Source organism: Malaclemys terrapin, chromosome 9 (genome assembly GCF_027887155.1).
Source record: "Malaclemys terrapin pileata isolate rMalTer1 chromosome 9, rMalTer1.hap1, whole genome shotgun sequence".
Lineage (NCBI taxonomy): Eukaryota > Metazoa > Chordata > Testudines > Emydidae > Malaclemys > Malaclemys terrapin.
In genome coordinates, this window is record NC_071513.1 from 11,561,008 (window position 1) to 11,583,927 (window position 22,920).

The window sequence follows — 22,920 nt, forward strand, 5'->3', positions numbered from 1 at the left end:
TAACTAACACTCGCACTGAAGCGAGGGTGTGTTTTTTGCTTGAGGCCTGTTTAGGGCCTCTAAGAGCCTGGTCGGTACGTGAGTTGCCGCCGTGTATCCATTCCAGGGGTGTGTCATGCTACAGCAAATGTGGCTGAAAAGGCAGATCCTACGGCCGCTTAGCATTAGTGCTTTGGGTCATAAGAACCCTTATGGCTGGGCGCGTTCGCAAACTCCTCAGCAGGGCTCCGTGGCTGGTACAGACGGCATGGAGTCCGTAACCTCCGTATCTTCTGCAGGGGCCAGTGGGGCTGAGCCCAGGACTGCCCAAGCAGCTGGCTCTGGGGTCTGCTGCTCCGATGGCTGCCAGGACAGCCACACCAGCCTCTGCAGCAGTCCCCAGCCGGCTGGGGCAACTGTGATCTGCTGGCCACAAGCGCCTCCCCAGCAGCAGTGCCAGTGCCCCCCACCCCCTCCAAGATTTAATTACAGATATAAGTCATGGACAGGTCACGGGCCCTGAATGGTTGCTTGGCTGTGACCTGGCCATGACTTTTACTAAAAATACCCGTGATTTAACTGTAGCCTTACTCATGAGGGATGTGTCTTTGGAAAGGAATGGGATTCCACTGACAGTAGCAGTTCGTTCGTTCAACTCTTGATCGATAAAAAGGGCCGGGGGAGGGAGGAACCATTGGCATTCAGGGCCCGGCTCCTCTGAGGCTGGAGGGGTCCTACCCAGTTTGAGGAGAGGTGCACAGTGGTGGATTAGTGGGCCAATTAAGAGGGCCCCCATGAAAAATGGGCACTCCACACACATCCCCCGACCTGCTCCACCAACCTGGCACTCCTGCCTGTCGGGGGAATGGACTAGCTGGCCTGCAGGCAGAAGAGGTGGGGAGGCCCCCCCCCCGGCTCTGCCCCCACAAACCCCTAATCCAAGGCTAAGGCTAATTGCACTAAGTGTAGCCCAAGCAGCGTGAGGGCTGGCTGCCCACCATGAAATTCCAGCTGCACCCAAACACTCGTCACTCACACGGCTCAGCTACTGTTCGGTTTTTAGCACATGCAGTCTACAGCTACAGGCGCCGAACATGACCCCGCCAGCCCCAGTGCAGGCGTACCCTCAGATACATGCTCGACCCCCAGGCTGTTTTGCTGCAGCTGAAAGTCATTGGTGCAGCACTCAAGGAACAAACATACACACAGCCCAGTTCACAAACCGGTGTAGGGCATGGCCCTTGTACAGGCCCAGCATCAAGGATGTGCCCTTCAGCACCAGTGAGCGTCCTCAGCCTGGAGCTCAGGCTGGCCGATAGCTGTGTGGTGCTGTGCGAAGGCACTACCACAACGTCTGTTGTGGCACTCGTCTTACATTTGCCAAAGGGGGTTGGGGTTGAAATTTTTTTTTTTTTTTTTTTAAAACAAGCTTGTGTTTAAACCCCCCACCCCCACTCTGTGCGCAGTACCTGCCACTACTTTTGATAAAATGCTACGGTAGCCTTGGCTGACTTTGGGCCACTTTGGTACAGTACTGCACTTGGAATGTGTTTCAATGAGGCCAAGACATGGACAAAAACATGTTATAGGAAACTGGCCAGTTAGTTATTATACAGATTAATCACATTCAAAAAAGCACTAGATAAGTTCATGGAGGATAGATCCACCAACGGCTATTAGCCAGGATGGGCAGGGATGATGTCACTAGCCTCTGTTTGCTGGGAATGGGTGACAGGGGATGGATCACTTGATGATTACCTGTTCTGCTCATTCCCTCTGGGGCACCTGGCACTGGCCACTGTCAGAAGACAGGACTGGGCTAGATTAACCTTTGGTCTGACCCAGTACGGCCATTTTAACACTTGTTTGTGGGCTTTCGCACGCTCTCGCCTGCTAAAATTAAGGTGGTGGCAGCACAGGTGAACCCCTGTGACTATAGCCTTGTAACTGAAACCATCACGATAAACGCCCTACCAGCCTCGGCTCTTTTGAGGCTTGTTTGTTTTTTTTAGCCTGTGTAGACAGGCTTTTGTACCGAAACACGTTGGGTGAGGGGGACGCTAGCATGTGCTGCAGCCAGTGTGAATGCAAGGTGTGCCTAAAGGCCTGGGCTGGGTTGCCTCAAGTAACAGCCACACACTCGTACGCTGTGCCATCAGAGACAGCCCCACCGCCTGAGCAACCCTTCGAACAGCTGTTTGCCCTTTTTCACATCATTATTAGGTTGGCCCCCAAAGCCAATAGTTTAACTGGAAAACAAAGTAAGCTGGCAGGGAAGAAAGACGGGCGAGGGGCTTATGCAAAAGCCAATGTTAAAAAAAAAACAAGGCCCAAAAATTCTCATCCTCACTCTTTGTGCGGCTGGGCTGCTGTCTCTGGTTTGGCCTTGTAAACCAGTCAACTCTGCTGCCGGCAGCGGGGGCTAGTGTGAATGAGGCCAGCAGCTGGCACTGGGCTCTCGACTAAGGCACATTGTAGTGCAGAGAAAGCCCATGTTTTAGAGAGCGCTCTGAGGCCGAATCAATGCAGTTGCCTTTTCATTGTTGCTTATGGAACACAGCGCTGGACAATTGTCCAGCTGAGACTTACATGGCTACTATGTGCAATATGGGCATCCTCTGCCAGCTCGTTGCAGGTGGGAACGGCTGGGAGCTGTGACAATATGGCCTTGAGGATGGCCACTATATGTGGCTGGGGAGAGTGGGGTGGGGAAAGAAAAGAGGCTAAATAGTGGCCCTAGAATGCAGAGTTTGGGACCCTTTTTTGGATTGGCCTTTCAAAAAACATGCACTTTATTAAGAAAAAAAAAAACCTACCCCTTCTTTCCACTGTCTATCACCCCTGTTAGTGCAATTTGGCTAAGAGAGTCGTGATGTATGTTGACAAGCCCTGGCTAATACTGGCCATGTCACTATGACTCATGTGAAGAGGCTGCTTTCATCAAGGCACATTCTTTCTTGCTGCCTTCAAAGCTCCTCCCAGTTTTCAGACAATCATGAGCGCACCACACTGTTGAGGTCCTTACTCAGGTTTTACTCAGTTTCTGTTCAGTCCTTACTCAGGCAATCTCCTGTCGACGCAACAGGAGCCCAACCTGTGTAAATACTGAATCCAGACCTCAGCCGTTGGCCCTGAGCTCTCTCAAATAAAGCGATCCTATTCAGGTTACCGTTGATTTGTTTACCTCTGTGTTAGCGATGGCCTGTGTTTTTGGGACCTGTTTGGAATTGCCTATTGTCAGCTGGTTTCGGTAAGCAGGTGGGCTTGTCCACTTACAATGGGATGCACATTCTACCAGCAGTAGAGACTGGGATTATTCCTGTCCTTTGGACTGTAGGACCACCACAGAGTGTGTCCAAAGATTGGCGCCAGCTCAGAGCGAGACACCCTAAGTCATAAACATTGTCCGGCTTTCCAGTACACACGTGTATACACATTTGGCCACACAATTCCAGACCTCTGAAAACACAGGCAGCTTTAATTCAAATCTTGCACTTTTAGCATATTTGTACATTATAAGCTAAAGCCTGGTGGTGATAACCAGGCTGGTTTGACAAACACAGTGAAACGTTCTTGTACATATTGTACTATATCCCCTGTAAAAACTTAGACTTGAGTATGAAGATTAGTTTATTTTATATGATGTCAAATATAGATAAATTTATAAATGTTAAAGTATTTTGTAATGGAAAAAAGGAAGTGTCTTATGAAGACAGTTAGATTTTATTGTTGTCTTGCATTACATGTCTCTGCGCAGCTCCATTGGATAGGAGCCGTCGCATCTCGACAAGCTTTAACAGAGTGCACATAGTATTTTGGAAGAAAATAAAAGTATACTTTTAAGACCTCTTACACGTGTGCTTTCCTTGGTACTTACAGCACAGTCCAAATGGAGTTTCTAAGTCTTGATCGGGGCCGTGGAATGTGGCTTACGAACACCGCAACTGGCTCATCATATATAATTGGCCACACAAAAGCAACTGTGGTGGGTGGCTCACAACACAGGCCGGGCCTGTTGTGTGTAAAGCCCAGAAGCCGTGGGGAACCTCACGAAGGGAGGATAGCAGAAAGACAGACCTTGCCAGGTTGGGAAAGAAGGGAGGAGCGACAAACCCCTTTGGGAGAAGGACGAGGATGGGGTAGTGGGGGAAAAGAGAGAGAAGTTAACAGGATTCCCAGCCCTCAACTTTAGAATTCTGAAGGTAAGGATCATACATTGGGATAAATCAATCCCGGGATTAGAAATCTGGTCTCCTCTTTGACCGCAATGTTCCTTGTTCTCCCAGCTTTCGCTTGTTTCTATCTCTACCTAGTGGCATTGACAGCGGGAGGCTGGTTTCTTGTGCCTCTGTTTAGTCCTGTGTTTTGGTTATTGGTTTGGCAAAGACTCTGTAAAAATGGATTCTGCTTATAGTGTCTCAACTGGATCTGCTGCCTATAACTGCTAAAATCCACATGGCACTGGGAGTGCTAGGGTGATCAGATGTTCCAATATTAGGGGCTTTGGCTTATATACGCACCTATACCCTCCACACCCTCGGGAGAAAAAAGGGTCCAGAATTTTCACACTTGCTCTCTAGTCATCCTAGGAAGTACATACCATCCGTGCACTGGCTTCCTGTTTTTCTCAAGGTGCGGGGATAACATTTAAACCCCAAATGGTCTGGGACTTGACTACCCTCTCCTTGCATTCCATCAACTAAGTGGTTTTTAGCTCTCAGTTCCAGGGGACACAACATTCTCGGACGACTGAAGGCACAGCCTTCTCAATTAGGGTGCCACCTTTGGAAAGTTTCATTTCCTTCATTAAGGTCCTGAACTTTGCAATCTTTGCACACCCACAATTCCCATTTCCTGCAAAAAGGTAAGGCTGCCTTTTGCAAAAGCCAGTAGTTCACTGCAGCATTCCCTGTTACTACAGTAAATTAGAGAGATTCTGCTTTTAATAAGTATTAAGGATGGGATTGGCCTTTGTGATCCTGAAGGCACTTTTGAAAATCCCATGCTGGTTAAACGTTACAGTAAACCTGGAGCTCATTGAAAAGGGAACACCATGCCTCCAAAGCAGATTTTTTTTCTTAAGTGAAACAAGTTTATTGATATCTCATTACTTACAGTACTTTTACTGCATACAGTACATTGTATAAAAAGCCAACGTGCCGGCACATAAACATGTTTTGCATTCTTGGTGATATAACTGTAGCAAAAAGACAAAATATCTTTTTTCTCTGGAAATAAATTGGAATAATTCTGTTAAGAAACTCTTTTACTCAAATAACAATTAAATATAAGAATTTTGTATAGTACAACTGGATGGAGGCATATCCATTTCTTAGTTGCCATGCTGGCAAACTACTAAAAAGATCAGTATGTTATGGCCAATCTACCAGTACTGAACAATTACTGTGTTGGATGGAGTGAACCTTAAATGATTTTTAGTACCATATAACTGAGCTCACCCCTAACTTCCTAGAAAACATTAAAGTGCTTGTCTTTTTCAAACAATTACAATATTGGGTCCTGCTCTTCCTTCAATCTGTAAACGTAACATCCATTGATTTTAGTGGGAGCGCCACAGTGAATTTGCCATTCCCAGCTGAAACTATTAAAAGGTCACCACTGTGTCCGGAACTGCGGTCAATCCTGCCACAGTTCTGACTGTGCTGCTGGGTGGGTGAAAAAAAACAACAACCACCCCTAATGGGCCTTTTTAGTTCCCTTGCCTCAGGGGCACACTACCTTTTTGTTAGCCATTCCCTTGGATTGGTAGTACGGCTTTTCTTCATTCATTTTAGAAAGACATTTTATATGCCCAGTAAGAGTGCATGAGGGAGGGAGGGAGGATTAGTCAGATCATTCTGATCGCTAAAAGATTGTCCATTACTGAGAGCAGGTCAGGACGTAATGGGGTAACTATGTGATTGTATCGTCTTTAAAGTCATGCTGATGTTTTCACATACAATCCACTTTAAGAAATGAAAATGAATTAAAAAACATTATTAGCAAACCTGATCCAGATAAACTTCCCCCAAAATCAATGCCAGTTTTATCTTGGATACAATATACATTCCCTCCGCCAAAAAAAAAAAAGCAGGGAACTTTTTTTCATGAAAACATCTGGCCATGTTGGTGGGTGGGTGGGTGGGTGGGGGTGTGTGTGTGTGTGTGTGTGTGTGTGTGTGTGTGTGTGTGTGTGTGTGTGTGTGTGTGTGTGTGTGTGTGTGTGTGTGTGTGTGTGTGTGTGTGTGTGCAAAAATCACCTCTCTAGCTACCGGCCCTTATAAAAGTTACTGAAGGTTCCAACAGGAAGTTCCTTCTAGGCAGTGGTTGAGTAGGTTCTGCAACTGCCTGGATCTTTGCCAAAAACTCTGCTCAGTCCAATACTCATCTATATGTGGCAATTGAGCTTATTCAAAAGAAACCAGGGGGTGTGCAGTCTCCCAGAGTATCCTAGCCCAGGAGTGTGGGTTACTCTCTGCATCACCACAGAGAGTGTTAAAGGGGTCAAAGCTCCCAAGTGCAGATCTGCCTGCCTGCTAACTCTGCTAGAGCACTTGTAAGTAGAGTGGTTAGCCCAGCTATTATTCCTTTGTCACCTTAGAGTAGGGAACCCCACAGCAGAGAGTCAATGGGGAGGAGAAGGGTTTTGCCTCCAATTAAGTTTCTATATATTTTGTTAGCCAGGCCATCTCCACAACGAGTGGGGTAGGAAAGGGACACAAAAGGAGACCGAGGGCCAGATTCTAAACTCACTCAGCACAGTGTGAAGCACGATCCTCTCCCTTGACCTCCTGCAAACACTCACCCACGTGCTTCAAATCCTACATTTGAATACTTGGTACTAAATATTAAGGGTATTCCAGATCAGGACTAAGAACTGGTGAGAGAGGGATCAGAAGCTGGTCAGTAGCCTCCAAGCACCTGGAGTTTCATGAGCTCTTCCCACTAGAGCAACTGCACAACTCCTTGCCACCTACAGAAAAATGATTTCCTCGAGGCGGCTTTGCCCTGCAAGGCTGACCCATCAATCACGACTATCTACAGCTCACATGGCACAGAAGGTCAAGGCAATTTTTTTCTGGACCAGAACACAGGTGTATAAAGGAATGACAAAAATAGACATTACATTTTCTTTGTTCAAAAATCTATAACAAACAAACAACTAAAAAGAATCTCTTAGGATAATAAAAAATAAATGAATGATTGTACCCCTCACTTTTAGTTTTAAACAGATTTTACATATATGCTGGTCATTCTGTGTATAAACATATGTGTGATAATTATACTATAGACGCAGGTACAGAATGGATATATAATTGGTAATTGGCTTTCTGTATGGTCCTTTTGACTAATATTAATAGAAAGTGCATGACGTTTGTAAAAGTGCCTATTTTTGCATAACAGCCATTTAATATCATGTCCACTACATTTTGCAGACTTCTTTAACACCTTCTTCCTGCATATAATTCAACCTGCATCTAACTCTTTTTATAACTTGTTTCCCCACCCACCACAAAAATTCAACAAGCCTTTAACTTCTCTTGCTTGGCAAATACGCCATACTTGTTAACCCACAATGAAGTCTGAAATTAAAAACATATGGCTTGATGCTGCTCAGCCTTTTTCACAAGTCGTTGCATTGACTTCAATGGGGTTGCTTGCATCTGTTTACTCACGTGAGTAAAGGTTTGCCTGATCAATCAAGCCCTTGCCTAGAACATCAAAAGTTACCTGTGTTTTGTTTTTAAAACAACAGTGAAAATATGCAATGAAAACAATTAGTTAACAGAGATATACAGATCCATGCAGTAGTATCCATCTCTGCCTTAGAAATATACATGTGAAACGAAATAGGCTTTTCACACTTCAATCCATAATATACAAATCAAAATTATATAACCTCAAGCTACGTTTAAGATTCTAAAGTAAGCTGCCTAATTTCACTTGCTGTATATATTATTATCCAATTTCTTTAATTATTCCTTCAGTTGAGATCAATTTACATTAATTCCTAAGATTAGGAAGAAATGGTTTTACACATTCATTGATTCTGACCAGGAACAAAACTGTTGCCAAGGAGGCATGGTAACTTTCCTCCCTCTCACAATGACAGAATTTCAGCATTGTTTTGCAATGTAAAGCCAAGTTCAGAAATCTTAGTTTTGTTTCTACTCCATGTAAGCAACATGGAAAAAGCACCTACTATTGATACCACCTCCTGTCCTAATTCTTTACAAACACACACCTTATAAAAACAGTGCTGCTTTGCAGTGAAAGATTGTAATTCATGCCTTACAAATATGCATTTTAAGCAGTTTACCACTTAACAACATTTACAGCTTATCATTTTTGTAAAAATACAAGGTTTTCTCCCCCACCCCCTTTTCGTCCAGCCCACTTTAATGCACGCTACATAGCAGTCGAGTCAACAATTTCTCTCAGTAACATGAGCAGAGCTTGCCTCAAAGGATCTTTACAATAAGGAGATGGCTCCTCTGTTGATGAGGACTCCAAAAAGTTGCTTTTTTCCTGCTGGCGTGTTAAAAAACCTGACTTTCAGACTCCGAAGGATTTTGTTGCTGCTATTTGTCCTGATGGATATACCCGATCACAGTGGTAATAATCCAAAAGGGAAGACCAATGGCAAAAGACTAACAGTTACACGCTTGAGCTTAGATTCAAAGGTAACAAAGCAGCATCTGCTGCAGCAGGTTAGTCACTTGTCTTAGCAGTCCTAATTCAACTGATTAGGAGGTGGCTATGATGGTTACTATTGGGTTTTGAGAGAACACTCAACAAAATCATGTCTTTCTCCAACATGCACCAGATGAGCGCGCTATCCCTCCCCTGCCTGCAAGTGGATATAGACAAAATTTAAGTGCTTTACATCACATCCTAATTCCTTATACCGAAAAAGGGATTAGGCATTGTCTGCCCGTTTCCTTGCGACTCCAGCAAGTACACTGGAATACATTTGATTGGAAGTTGCACCTTTTGATGATCCGTCCCCAGCTTTCTCACCCTTGTGCAACAGGAGAGCCACAAAAGTATCAGTGAACTCCCACATTCTTGCATCTCAGGGATACAGCATGTTGGCGGGAAGGGGTAACCTACTCATCTGGGTTGATGCAGGAAACCATGGAGTCAGATGGAAAAATCACACCCGAGCTGCAAAATCTGGGTCCCCAAAATTCTAGGGCGTACAGATCCAGTGTAGAAATGGCACCATTTGGGAAATCAGGATTCTGGTCTGAATTTTGCATAGATTCAGGCCCAGCTCTGACACCAGCTATTCACTAGAAGCCAGTGGGGTCTGATAAAGCAAAGATTAACACTACAGTACAGAAACAAGTAAAAGAATGGAAACCTCCTTCTTTATCAACAATGCTCCCGAGATCATCAAGGCTACCAGTCCAAAAACTCTTATTCCCCTTAGTACTGAGGCTTTTGCCCTGGGTTGGTGTGAGTTTACATGCAGATTTAGAAATGGTTACTTAGAAATTAAACCATCCTGAAAGTAAAACACTTAGATGTCAAGTACTACTCATAACAGAAGATGGCAGAAAATCATCATATTCATCACAACAATGAACAGTAAATCAAGTACGTAACCAGTAATAGTAGTCATACAGAAAGTTTTGCAATAGTGCCCTCTACGGATCGCATTTAGTATTTTTAGTAATATTGCATATTTTGTATAATATAGTAAAAATGCCGTTTACTTTTCTGTCCTTTTTGAACTATACTGAAATTTCTGAACAACACAAAGATGTGATTGTGCTTCAAAGTGTTTTTAATTACTTCAAAACATATTGTTATCTGGTAGTTAAAGCTACATCCTCAAATCTCATTCTCAATATAAACAATGCTCACTTTCCATAGCAATGGATTGTGTGTTACATAGGCTGCAAAGGTGAAAAACAACAACTATACTCTGGTTCTCGCTTTTAATTGTGAAGTTTTAGCATTTTCTACCTTGGCTTTTATGTCTAGAGGTTTCTCAAAAAATCTCACCAAAGCTGGTTCATTTAACAAGGATGCCAGGATCTGCTCAAAGGCAAAAGACCATTCGTGGTCGTCTCTGTGAGGGCTTTGTACATTCCTGCGCTCAGTCTGTTGGAGTGCACTGTCTTTCTTCGGAGCGTTCTGACTGTCCGTGCTGGATTCTGCTGCAGAAGCTGGGCTTTTGGCTGGTGAAGTGGGGCTTTGTAGTCTTCTCCCAACTTCTTCCATCTTCAGCAAGAGGCTGGTGACAGTCGCTATAGCCCAATATAACAACTCCTCTTCAGGGTCCCCGTGGAACAGGTTGTATAAAGTCTTTGAGAACTGGATGAACTGGAACTAGGGAGAGTTAAGGAGACTATTCAGAGAACATCAACTCAAAGCCCTAGCAACAGGCTTTTCTTTCTAGCTAGTATTCTTTATTTCCACCATAATTTCTCATGGAAAAGCATCCTCTAAAAGCACAATGACCATTTCCCCCTTTGAAATATGCCTAACCTTACCCAGAAGGGAGAATGGACCATTATTACATCCATCAAAGAGATACATGCAGCTGTTTTGTAATGGCGCGAAAGTCATTCCTATAAATGGTTCCTAACGGGTAAGTGATTGCCCAGACACTCTTCTAGAATCAAACAAAGGGCCTTAGTCAGAAAAAGACTCATCTTTTTCCCCCCCTTCCATCGATGCCTGAATACATAAGAACCAGGCTGAGTGTTATAAATAGGAACTAAGGTCATGTTCAGAGAACTCTTGCAAACACTTAGTCAAATAACAGAGCATGAGCTATCGGGGAAATGGAATGAAGATGGCAAGATTGGTCTTGCGTCTCAGACAAGGATTAAACACAGGGCTTCTGTTGCCCTGTGCCGCCTCCCGCCATTAAGTATAACCCCGCATGGCCTGCTCATCTTATGCTAACTGCAAAAGTAACCTGAACAAGAAAAACAGTCTGTATGAAACTCTCAGACAAGTGAGAAATACTCATATAAACCTTTGGAAAATGCATGTGCACAACTCAGCTCACAGGATTGTCCTTAACTGAAGAGAAACTTTATGGAGGTTCCCCCGCTTCTAGTATGTTTGCTACTGCGATATTTAGAGTTCTGTATCAGGAACAACAGAGGAACCCTGTCGTATAGCATTTACCATGTGGTTATAAACAAGAACTTCTGTCATGATTAAAGTCTTGATTATGGACTGCAGCTGTTCTAAGAATCAATAGCGATGATTTACTACGACTGGTGCTAAGTACATTGCTTTTTCTGGGGCAGTGGTTTTACAGGAGACCCGAATGAACAGCTCGCTACCTGTAATGGACCCTTATGGTGGAATTTTCAGAAGTGCCCTTCAAGCGACTTGTTCTCCTGAGGGCTTCTCCTTATACAAAATTTGTACCGTTTAACTACAGTGGTTTAGTATGAGGTATGCATTCATGCTAGGGGCTGTACTGGAATAACTATTGGCAAAAAAATCATACACCTAATTGACACAGTTATGCTGGTACAGACATCACATGTCGACCAGGCCTAAGTTACTCAGAGCTTGTCTATACTTACGCGCTGGTTCGGCGGCTGGCAATCGAACTTCTGGGTTCGATTTATCGCGTCTTGTCTGGATGCGATAAATCGAAACCAGAAGTGCTCCCCCTCGACTCCGGTAATCCTACTCGGCGCGAGGAGTACGCGGAATTGACGGGGGATCCTGCCTGCCGCGTCTGGACCGCGGTAAGTTCGAACTAAGGTACATCGACTTCAGCTACGTTATTCACGTAGCTGAAGTTGCGTACCTTAGTTCGAATTGGGGGGGTTAGTGTAGACCAGGCCTCAGATATAGTGCCCTTAATGAATACTAGAGGCAATGAAAACATTTAGCCAGGATTATAACAGTTTAGAAAGACGGTCTAGTAGTTAAAAGTATAGGACTCAAAGTGAAGTGACCCTATGAACACAATGCATTTTAGCTATTATGCTGATCTCAAGGAGAGATAAAGTGAAAAACTAGATTGACACAGGAGTCAGAGAGACAGTTTTACCTGGTTCATTCTCGGCAAATCCTTAATATTTTCTTCTTTTTTAAGAAGTTCATCTTGCCATTGCTTCAGATAGGCCTGAATATCAATCTTCTCTTTACCTGCTTGAGAGAAAAGAATATTTCAGAACTAACAGATCTCGGACATATTCCAGGTAGGAACATCTTCTGCTAAGAAGTCACATGTGTCCTGGAACGTTTGGCTTATATTTTCTTTTGGACATGATCATCATATATTAAAGGAAAGAAATATAACCAGTGCACAAGGTTTCCTATACAGAACTAGAAAAACACACAGGCTGAGATTTAGGCCAAGGTTCAGGTGAGAAGCAGAGTCGGGGCTAGGGTTCACGTTCAGATCTGACAGTGTCACTGAGATATTCTCACAAGATTTTGGCACAAGGCAATGGAAATCTTGTGAATTTCCACGATCTTAAAATGATATCCTGAGGTCAATTTTCCTTGAGAGATTTTGGCTATCTGCCAGCCAAGCTTGGGATCCAATTGCAGGGGCAGATTTTGATCTGAGAATTCAAATCCAACTTCTCTCCAAAGCCTTTATGAAGTTCAGGTTAGAAGTACCAGTTTTGGCCCAGAAGATGGACAGTATTTTTTCGAAGTGTCAGGATGATATGTTTCCCCGTGAATTTAAACAATGTCTAGTCTGAAATTACTTGACCACACAATCTGTATCAATTCAGTAATAAATGTTCTTGGTTTTTCTAAAACATGAATTAAACCATGGAAAGGGGAAGGGAATCATAAGATGTCTCAGCTGGTAATAGACACAGAAGTTTCTCCTCCAGGTTATCAGTTCAAATCTACACCAGATTAGACAGAAATGACAAAAAGTCAAAAGGTGAATGTTAGTGAGTTATGTGAAATGAGCTGGTACCCTCAGTCAAGTTCTTACTCAACAGTCTTAATCAGACCAAGGATGGAGTGGGCATAGAGATGAATATAACCCCTACCTGTGACCTGCCCTGAGTAAGCCCAACAATACAAAGAGATTAGACATTAATACTATCATGCAGGAGCAGCCATGCTGCCGAGATGCTCCATTTCCTCTCCACACATGTGCCCGGTTTCTCTCTCCCAAAAGCAACACCGGGCCACCGAGTGTCTGACTTCGCTGATCGAGATTCTTTACCTTTTTCTGGGCTTCTCTTCAAAGCATCAGCTTCCTGACTATCCACAGGAGATGAAACTATAGTTGAAGAGAAAAAAAAGAGTATTTGGTGTTTCACTCAAGAAAAAAAATCTGCTTTGGAGGCATGGTGTTCCCTTTCCATTGAGCTCCAGGTTTACTGTAACGTTTAACCAGCATGGGATTTTTATGGGATTTGGTGTTTCTTTCACAGATTGAGTTTAGACTGTGTTTCCCTTTATCAAAATTCCCTTCTTCAAGAAGGATATTTAAGACACATGCTTGCTTGTATATTGAACTCAGTTGTGACAGAGAAGCAGCTCTATGGATGCACCGAAGAGCAAGAGATGCCAACCGCACTGCAGACCTAGCTAGAGACTGCAAAAGGAATCAGAGTCGGCTGCATAGTCTCAGATTCTCCTTATTACCTCTCTGCCCCCAGGTGTTCAAGACTGGTGGAGGCTGGTGGAATGTTTACGGCCAATATTGTACTGCTGCTGTGGATCTAAACCTCTCACACTCAGCTTCTGAAGGAGAAAAGGGAAGTCAACTCCAAGGAAGAGAAATGACGGAGTTTCCTAAAGGAAATGTGCTGTTTAGATCCCCAGCAATTTGGACTCGCCTCTTTTTGCATGGGACTTCAGAAATGGAGAAGTGAAACCTCAAGAAGATTATGGATTTAAATGTTAAACTCCTTGGGGCAGTGAGTCTTCCTTTGTTTCTGAGCATAGTGATAAGCATGCAGTCAGCAGTTAAACAAAAAGAAAACCTAACGACGATTAGGCTTCTGGTGTGCTGAAACCACTACCTATCATGCTGACCAGTATTTTCTCATTGTTCCTTGTGTTTTCCATCTGTCTGTATCTACCCGCTGTCTCCTGTCTTAAGGCTGTAAGCTCCTTGGGTCTTTTTGTTCTGTGTGTTTGTACAGCACCCACCTCCATATCCCATGACTGGGGCTCCTAGATGCTACCATAATACAAATAAACAAACACATGAAATGATAACTAAGTACTGCTTATTGTGGTATTCCACAGAATCTAGCCATTGACCAACTTTTCAACCTGAGGCAACACATGGTGATACAGAAAAACCGACTCTGAGAAGAGAGTTGGTGGATATTTGTGGAGAACTTCTGCACTGCCTTGTGGGATATAGATGATCTTCAAGGGTGGGGCTTTTGTAAAGGATTCGTGTCATCGGGGGGTACATTTTACATAAGCATTCTTTGGGGGCAGGAATTGTGTCTTCGCAGGCATTAATACAGCACCTCTCACAACAGGCCCCAGTCTTGATTAGGGCGGCTGAGCTCTACTGCAGTAGAGCTAATAGAATATCACTCATTCTTTGTAATAAAACCACGCTTGCTGGGGCTTACCATTGAGTTGACTGAAATGAATCAGCTCTTCTTTTGAAAGATCATCACCTTTGGAAGGGCTTAGAGATTCCACTTCAGTAAAAGCTGCAGGAAAAATTAGTGCAATCAATCGAAAGCGGACGTAGTGGTACCTGGGCCATCAACATACTGGAAAGGGCAACATAGTGACAGCCAAGAAACTTTCTTATGGTCTCTCAGTACTACATGAACTAAAGGAGGGGGTGGGGGGAGGAAAAAATAAGGAAATAACAGTAAAGAGAAAAGACTATAGAACATTTAGCACACTCTCCAAGTGCTTGGAGATGAAATTCCTCAGTACAAACCCTACTGCTGGACAAAGTTGTACTCAAAACTAATGGCACCAAAATGCGCAGCAAACAGCCATTAGTAAAGATTTCTGAAAGAACTGGGAAACAAAACATTTTTTATTAATAATAAACTGCACTGATTTAGGCCCTGATACCGCAACAGAATCAGTGCAGGCGGATCCTCACCAGAGTCAGCCAGGCTCCATACAGGTGGAGGGATCCAGCCCTCTAGAGATCAGCAAATTTCAGTGGGGCCTGCCTGTGCAGACCCATTTGCAGGTTCAGCGCTTAGTACTTTTTGGCTGAGGATTTCAAAGTGCTTTAGAAACATAAGTGAGGAAAATTCACAATCCCCGTGAGGTTAAGGGAATTGCCCAAGATCTGGCAGAGCTGGTGAAAGAAACCTGATTACTTGACTCCCAGACTGGTGGTTAAGCTCCCAAAATATCCCACCTTTCCTCAGAACATTTTCCACATTAAGGCCCACATTTAGCAAAGCATTTAAGCATGTTCTTAACTTTAAACACATGCTTTAGCCCCACTGAAGTTAAGACAATTAAGCATGTGCTTAAGTACTTTGCTGAACAGGGGCCTTAGGGATTGGGTCTGCAACTCAGTGAAGTTAATGGAAAGACTCCCATCGATTTCTGTAGGCTTTGGATTAGGTCTTTAGTGAACAAATGTCTCTACAAAAAGGTGCATCTTTAGATGTATGGTGACCTCCCTTCCTAGACTTCACCTGGGCGTTATCATTTGGATTAAGTACAGTTTCAAGTCCTACAGTCTTACATCACCTCTGAAATCAAACCAGATTTTGCATTTTTCCATGTCATCTCTGTCCAGCCTTTCATGGCAAAATACTGACAAGTCAATACGAGCTGAGATGCAAATTTAGTAGCAAAATCAGTGGCTGAAAATAACGACATGAGGCTTCTGAAGAGCAGCTAGAGTATAACAGAAACTCAGTGACAAACGCTCTTTGGTAGCACAAACAACATAGGGGTATGGTTGTCCCTGTGACTAAAGCAGAAGTGCTCTAGGAACGTACTAGGTCTTTCCTGGTCCAGTGGAATACACCACACTGGGTAAAGCAGGCCCTGGTACTACAGCTGTGGGTCTGCACTGTGCACTTTTCACTAGTGAAACAAGGAGGAACATGCAAGCCTGGAAAATTAAAGAATGAAAAAGTGATGGAAAGAGAGTAGTAGCCAAGAGAAAATGCCTCAAACAACACTGCTAAAAACTTACCTGGAGGGATGTGCAGCTTAAAAAGCAGCTTCAGTTTGTCAGTGAAACTTCCATTATACAGGACATCTGTTAGAGGAGAAAAGCAAGACGTTCCATTCAATTAGTTCAAAGCTTGGGGGGGAACCCTACTAGCATGAACACAGGAACAGCTGAGCATGACTGAAGTTGGACATGTGAGAGGAGGCTGAAGAAAAGTACTATCCCATGCAGCCGAACTTGGGTTTGTCTATCTAATGATGGATGTTTTACATGTTAACACATTTTAAACCTCCTCCTTAGTACCTAGACAGAGAGTCGTGTTTATTTAGCTAGAGAATCCTTCTCAGTAATGGTTAAAATGGCAGACAGAAATGTAGGCAGAGCTGAATGCACAGAACAATGTACTTGCCATATGAGGAAATCACATCACACAGTGCTGATGTTTTGTTGGTGTTTTTGTTAAACATTTACTCCTACACAACAGCATTCTAGAATATCAGATGCGCAAAAAAAAAAATGTTAATGCAACATTCAGGTTGCATTTAATTCACAGCTAAATTAATAAAAAGTCAGTAAAAATTACATTAACTTGGCTGGGTTGCATGTGCTGTCTGTGTGATGATACATAGCGTGGAAAGTATTTTTCATCAGCCAGACAGGTTGTGCAATATGGCCAAGTTAACACTGTTTTCAGAACCTGAACTTCTGAACTTCCTAGCTTTCGGGAATTTCATACTTAAAGTTGCATTAATATAGACCAAGCATGGAAATTTTCAGCCCAATGTTTCAGAAAAATTACTAGCATGTGAAGTCCGAGGATAACAACAGAAACTGCTTTGCCCCCATTAGAGATAGAGGGAGAGCATGCGCTAATCATTTTAAACCATTGTCAACCAGCCTAAGCAACCCCCACATCTGAAGTTATAAATATACTCTGTAAGCCAGGTGCATGTATTCGATAGTCTCATACCAAGTGCACAGGCAAATTCTTTGAAGTTTATAAGGCAATCGGAGTTTTCGTCCAGCAATCTGAATGTCCACAGTGCAAGAGAGTCCCTGTTTGCACAATGTGCCCATGGACTCAAGAGGTGATAGAGGACCCTGAACTGTTGACAGTCGATCCGATACTGGTCCAGATATGGCAGACTGGGGTCATGGTGTCTCAGGACAGGGCTATTTGCACTCCAGTAACAGGACAGAAAATGCTCCTTCTACAAAGAAAAGGCAAAGCTTTAGACCAGGAGAAAGGAAAATTCTGCTTGGGGAAAAAAGATTTTGAATTTGTTTCCAGTGTTATTTGAGGATGACATTGTAAAGTGTATAAATTAAATCTTCCTTTTCATTGGGTTGGAACGGTGACGTTTCCTTATTAGAACTGACCCTAAATACAGACATTTTACAAATGAGGGCATTAAAGAAAAACAGCACGTTACCTTGAATAATTCATAAAGCTCTTCCAGGTCACTAGGACTGAATTTTACATCCTGGGACACAACACGCAGCTAAAAGAAATTAAAATTAAAAAATTAAATGGTGACTTTCCCCCCTCTTTGCTCTACAGTCTTATTCCAGTGCCCTCCAAGATTTTAGCTCACATTTAAGAGGTTGTTTGAATTTTTCTACAGATGTCTTGCAGCTTACGATTAGGGAAAGAGTACAGAATCTCGACTGGAAACAAGTCAAGGACCACATATTAAACCCAAAGAGGAGAGAATAAACTCAAATCACATTATATGTGGGTGTTGATCCTACACTATAGAAACCAGAAGCCAACTCTCATATACCAGATTATTTATACTAATGCAACATGTGGCTTCAGTTATAAGGGACAAATGGCACTTTCAGTTCATGCAAACAAAGAGTTTATTTTTCATTACAGAGAGTTAGGAATTCAAGTACACAACTCCTTAATGTCAAGGGCAGCTGCAAGACCAGCATCTGCATTCACAATACGTTAACCATATACAAGAAATACAGCAGTTATGGTCTCAGTGCTCACAATAGGTTACTGCAGCATTTACAGTGCCCAGTTACTGTAGAAAGAGGTACTAGTCTGGTTTTAATGCTAGTTACTAGGGGTCAGCCACTGAAGAAACAAGCAAGCAAAGGAAACCAACTGCAACCTTCACTCAGGGAGTTTAAATTTCCAGGGACACGTGCAATTATGGCACCAAGAGTTAAATATACAAGTACACATGTTAAAAAGTGCTCCTTTTTATATACTGCAATACAGTTATCTCCTCAGTGGTGTTTCATTGGTGGTTTATTGGTGATTAGTACTTTGCTCCATTTCTTCCTTGCAAAACAGAATGTACAATTAAATTAAGTTATTAATCGGTTATTACTTTAGTGTTCAGCGTTTCATTGCGTCACTAATGGCTTTTTACACTACCTTATGTCTCTAAGGGAAGTGCACTAACAATTTAACAGCAGCACACAGAAATACAAATCAGCCCGTTCTGATCAGTGCAGAGAGTCACAGAAACATAGTGCGGAGTCCTTGGAAGCCTACGGTGTTACCAATAACTAGAGCAGCAGCTTACAGATTCAAAACATCTTGGACCAAACCCCCATTTACTACAGACACCCATCAGAGAGGGATTTCAGCCTTCAAGGTGTTATTCACTGAGCTGTGAATATTCTAGGTCATCCTCATTCATTCGCTTGCATTTTCCAAAAGGGAGGAAGTCCATCCGAGGAAAGGCAACAAATGCTACTGCACATGGTCCACAGCTGCTGTCCTTTCAGGACACTTACCACATTCTGTTTTGTAGTAACTTCTAGGGTCTGGATCACATACAGCCTGTTCCTGCAGCGCATGCTCTCGACATCCTCGTATCGAATATCACCATATTTCTAGGGGGGAAAAACCCAAACTCTGTAAAATTGAATTTCAGCTACTTCCAGCCATGGAGCTGCTCCTATATGTGGATATTTTTGCTTTTCCTGCCACTAAAATAGCAGTGAGACCAGCCGTATTGACACAAAGCAAGCCTGTGCTCTGGAAACTCACTGATGAATAAAGGTGTATCTACACTACCACTAGCCACACGCGGGTGGCCCATGCCAGCTGACTTGGGCTCGCGAGGCTCAGGTTGTGGGATTGTTTCACTGCTGTGTAGACTTCCAGGCTTGGACTGGAGCCCGGGCTCTAGGACCCTGCAAGGTGGGAGAGTCCCAGCACTTGGGTCTCCAGCCCAGGCCCAGAAGCCTACACAGCAGTGAAACAACACTGGCACAGGCCAGCTGCAGGTTTTGCTTTGCTGTGTAGACATACTCTAAGAGACGGAGGGCAGGACTGTCCTTTTCTGTACACACCAGCACAGGGGATTAAGGGGGTGTAAGGTGCCCCCTTACCCACCCTGCAAGGGGTGGGTCCTTGTGTGTGTGGGGAAGGGAAGGAAGAAGTCATCTCTGATGGGGTGTTATACCCCTCCCACATAAAGTGAGGAGGCAGGGGTGGGTAATGAGCAGAGTCCTCCACATGCTGGCCAGCACGGTTGAACTGATGAAGGAAGACCAGTAGTAGATTACTTCCTTCCTGGAGCAAAGGGAAGGGAGGGAATTTCAACTCAGCCACAACAAGGTCCCTGTCTGCTCCTGTGGCAGGGCTGCTATTCAATGCCCTTTATTGGGGTAGATTGTAAATTTACAATCTAATCCTGAATAGATGCAATACATTAAGAACTACAGGCTCTTCCATGTACAAACTAAAAATTGCTCCTTTATGATTTAGCCTGAAAAGGAATGAACCTGGGAGTCCGAGTCATAAAAGGACACAAACAAAACATGGCTCTCACACAGCATTTTTCATCTTCAGACATAGCCTCGCTCATCTTCACAACACCCAGGAGAGGCAATAACAACCGAGGCATATTTTCAAGCCCCTTACTCAGAGTTAGTCATTAGAACTGGCTGCAGGATAATTCCCTTTTGCAGCAACTTTCAAGGTTTCGAAATTTGTGTTCGTTCCACTTTGGAACAAAACCACAACCTTCTGTGGAAACAATATTGTGTTGAAATAGGCTCTTTCATCAGGAGTGTGGGAGGGGAGACCCTCACACTCTACAGCCTGGTGGTTAGGACACTGGACCAAGATGTGGGAAACTCCAGTTCAAAATACAAAACTGAGCTCTGAATGAGGCAAAGGGACTGGAAACCTGGGTCTCCCACATCCCAGGCTAGTACCCTAACCACTAGACTATAGCGAGTCTCAGTCTCTCTCTCTGGTCCTTCTTGGCAAAAATGTCATTGAAACACTTTCATGAAGCAGCATATTTTGATGAAATTTCATTTTGTCAAAAGCCCTGCACCTAGCTCTACTGGTGATCCTTTACCCAGCGAGTATTCCCACTGAGTTCTATGGCGCTGCACTCCATGAGCACGACAGGCAATAAGGCCTGTAACAATTTGCACCTCTGGTGCTGTCCTTCCAAGGATCTCGAAATGCTTTACAAACATTAATAAATGTTACCTCTGCTTACTTGAGAAAGTAGAAACTAGACCGATATCTCCATTTCTGAGGGAGGGAAAACTGAAGCACAGATACATTATGCGATTAGGTCAAGAGTCAGAATTAGAAGTAGAATCCCAGCTCGTAGTTCTGTGCTCAGACCACAAACCCATGCCTCTCTTCCTAACAGGAATCAAAAGACTCTGAATTTTATTCTAGTTTTCTCCACAAATTATACCATGAGCAGCTAGCTTCACGGCCAAGCTAGTGCATTTCTTCAGAAGTTGCTCTTCAGCACAGAACACTCCACCTGGTTCTCCAATGCCCTCATTAAAAATAATATGCTCTAGGCCAGGGGTTCTCAAACTGGGGGTCGGGACCCCTCAGGGGGTCACGAGGTGATTACATGGGGGATCGCAAGCTGTCAACCTCCACCCCAAACTCCGCTTTGCCACCAGCATTTATAATGGTGTTAAATATATAAAAAAGTTTTTAATTTATAAGGGGGGTAACATTTAGAGGCTTGCTATGTGAAAGGGGTCACCAGTAAAAAAGTTTGAGAGCCACTGCCCTAGGCCTTTCACTGGCACAATAACCAGAACTGGAGTCGGAAAGGGTGTCTCGTATCCATGGAAAGAAACAGGGAAAGAGAGAATGTGGATTACTCTTTTCTCTCGTATAGCTTTTCATCTTAGATGGGCTCAGCAGAAACTGAAACCATAAGTGCTTCAAAGCAGAGATTACAGCCTAGTTCCAAATCATCCCAAGGAAGGAAATGCCTCATACAAAATCTGTGCTAGCAAGAAGAGAAAACAGAAGCTAAGTCAATTTCCTTACCAATCCAGAGAGCCACATACCAGCAGAAGTTGAAGAAACCCAACCTCATACAGGGCGGGGGAAGAGGAAGTGGTAACAATCTAAATAGCAGATCATGGTCAATTCTGATTTGGGTATTTCCTCCCCACTAATGTCTATTTCACTGCTGTTCCAAAATATGGAGCATAGTTAACTGCTTAAATTGGCAGCTGAGATCAGAATGTCAATTTCCACCACCTATTGCAATCTGCAGAGGTCAGAGTCTTGCATTTATGACTGAAGTTTCTGCCTCTGCCAATTTGCCACTTGACACGAATAATGGGTTAACTTGGGGGATGTTAGCCCAACTTACTGCTTTGCCTGCCATGTTCCTGGAGGACTCCACTCCCCAGGACTGCCAACCCAGTACATTTCAGGTACAATAAAAAAAGAAGTACGAATAGCCTAGGAAATGAGATCGGACAAAGCTCAGGGGACAGTCCAGCACTCAGAGGGGATGGACTAGTGATCTGAGTGGTCTGCTGTTTCTCCAGCTTCTATGATTCTGTAACTACTTCAGCTGATGCAAAACAATTTTTTAAAAAGGGCAAACAAGAAAATGCCAATACATGACAAAACATAATACACAAAAAGAATGCACACTTCGTTTGACTCTCTGATCAGGTCGGTTATGTCCACTTTTGGGTGGTAACTCTTCGTATCGTTCAGGTTTGAAGCCTGCTGCACAGCTTGAGGCAACGGACTGTCCTTGTTAGTGACGCTGTCGAAAAATCTGCACAAAAGTGACACAGACATAATGTTAGTGAGATCCAACCGTCAAAGCAAAGTGAAATCGACAACATCTCTGAGTCTAATAAGCTGGGGAAGAAAAGAGTGGATGGAGAGGAAGCACTAGAAAGAGAACATCTGTCTGGGGGGCAAGCAGAGACTGGGTTATTTATGTGGGAAAGGAAGACTAAGATTGAATTGGGACCCTAGTCAGTCTTATTTGACCCACAGGCCTCTGCTAAATTGGGTCCTGATCTGCACGCATTCATAATTTACACATATCCTCAATAAACACTCATGGACAAGGGTAACCATAATCTACAGAGAAACAACTCCACAGAGCAATCATTTCCTATCTGCTGCTGAGAAGCAAATTACTGTGAGCCCCTTTAAAATGTATTGAACTGCTGCAGGCTGGATAAATTGTGCAAAAAAACAAAAAAACCCAAACAAACAAAAACAAAAAACAAAAAACACCACACGTTACAGCTAGGCAAAATTTTAGAAGAAGCAGTTCAAAACAAGTTTACAATTTTTGTTGTTTATCTTTAAAATGACTGTTCAGTCAGCATAACAGTAGAGTTTGGTTCCAGTTGAACTGTGTATGGGTATTGAGGAAGAAGGGATTTCACATTGATCTTATGAGTTAAAAATCAAAGTCCAACCTTTCTTTATACATAAGCTTCAATAAACATAAGCTGTAAAACTATGCTTCGGTTACTAGTTTAGTTTAGGTGTTAAGAATTTAAATGAGCATAGCTAGGTTCTGAAGTGACTGTTAGTCTATATGGTTTGTTATAACAATAATTAC

At 43.4% G+C, this 22,920-nt stretch overlaps 2 protein-coding genes across 3 annotated transcripts in view; one reads left to right on the forward strand and one right to left on the reverse strand.

Annotated features, from left to right (window-relative positions):
• The window catches only part of PASD1 (PAS domain containing repressor 1), a 94,994-nt gene extending 80,743 nt beyond the window's left edge, over positions 1–14,251 (forward strand). Inside the window, exon 21 of the mRNA XM_054039294.1 lies at positions 13,602–14,251. Within this exon, the coding sequence (XP_053895269.1) occupies positions 13,602–13,817 (216 nt within the window). The 3' untranslated portion in view covers positions 13,818–14,251. The remainder of the gene's footprint in view (positions 1–13,601) is intronic.
• Positions 6,235–22,920, reverse strand: part of TBC1D8B (TBC1 domain family member 8B) — a 62,173-nt gene continuing 45,487 nt past the window's right edge. The window contains exons 13-21 of one of the 2 annotated variants that reach the window (XM_054039293.1): positions 21,984–22,113; positions 18,830–18,928; positions 17,506–17,574; positions 17,043–17,283; positions 16,094–16,159; positions 14,538–14,621; positions 13,163–13,219; positions 12,017–12,114; positions 6,235–10,320 (exon numbers count right to left, since the gene is read on the reverse strand). In XM_054039293.1, coding sequence (XP_053895268.1) covers positions 9,907–10,320; positions 12,017–12,114; positions 13,163–13,219; positions 14,538–14,621; positions 16,094–16,159; positions 17,043–17,283; positions 17,506–17,574; positions 18,830–18,928; positions 21,984–22,113 — 1,258 coding nt within the window. In that variant the 3' untranslated portion in view covers positions 6,235–9,906. Of the gene's footprint in view, positions 10,321–12,016; positions 12,118–13,162; positions 13,220–14,537; positions 14,622–16,093; positions 16,160–17,042; positions 17,284–17,505; positions 17,575–18,829; positions 18,929–21,983; positions 22,114–22,920 lie in introns of both variants that reach the window. The other variant, XM_054039292.1, reaches the window with a different exon arrangement.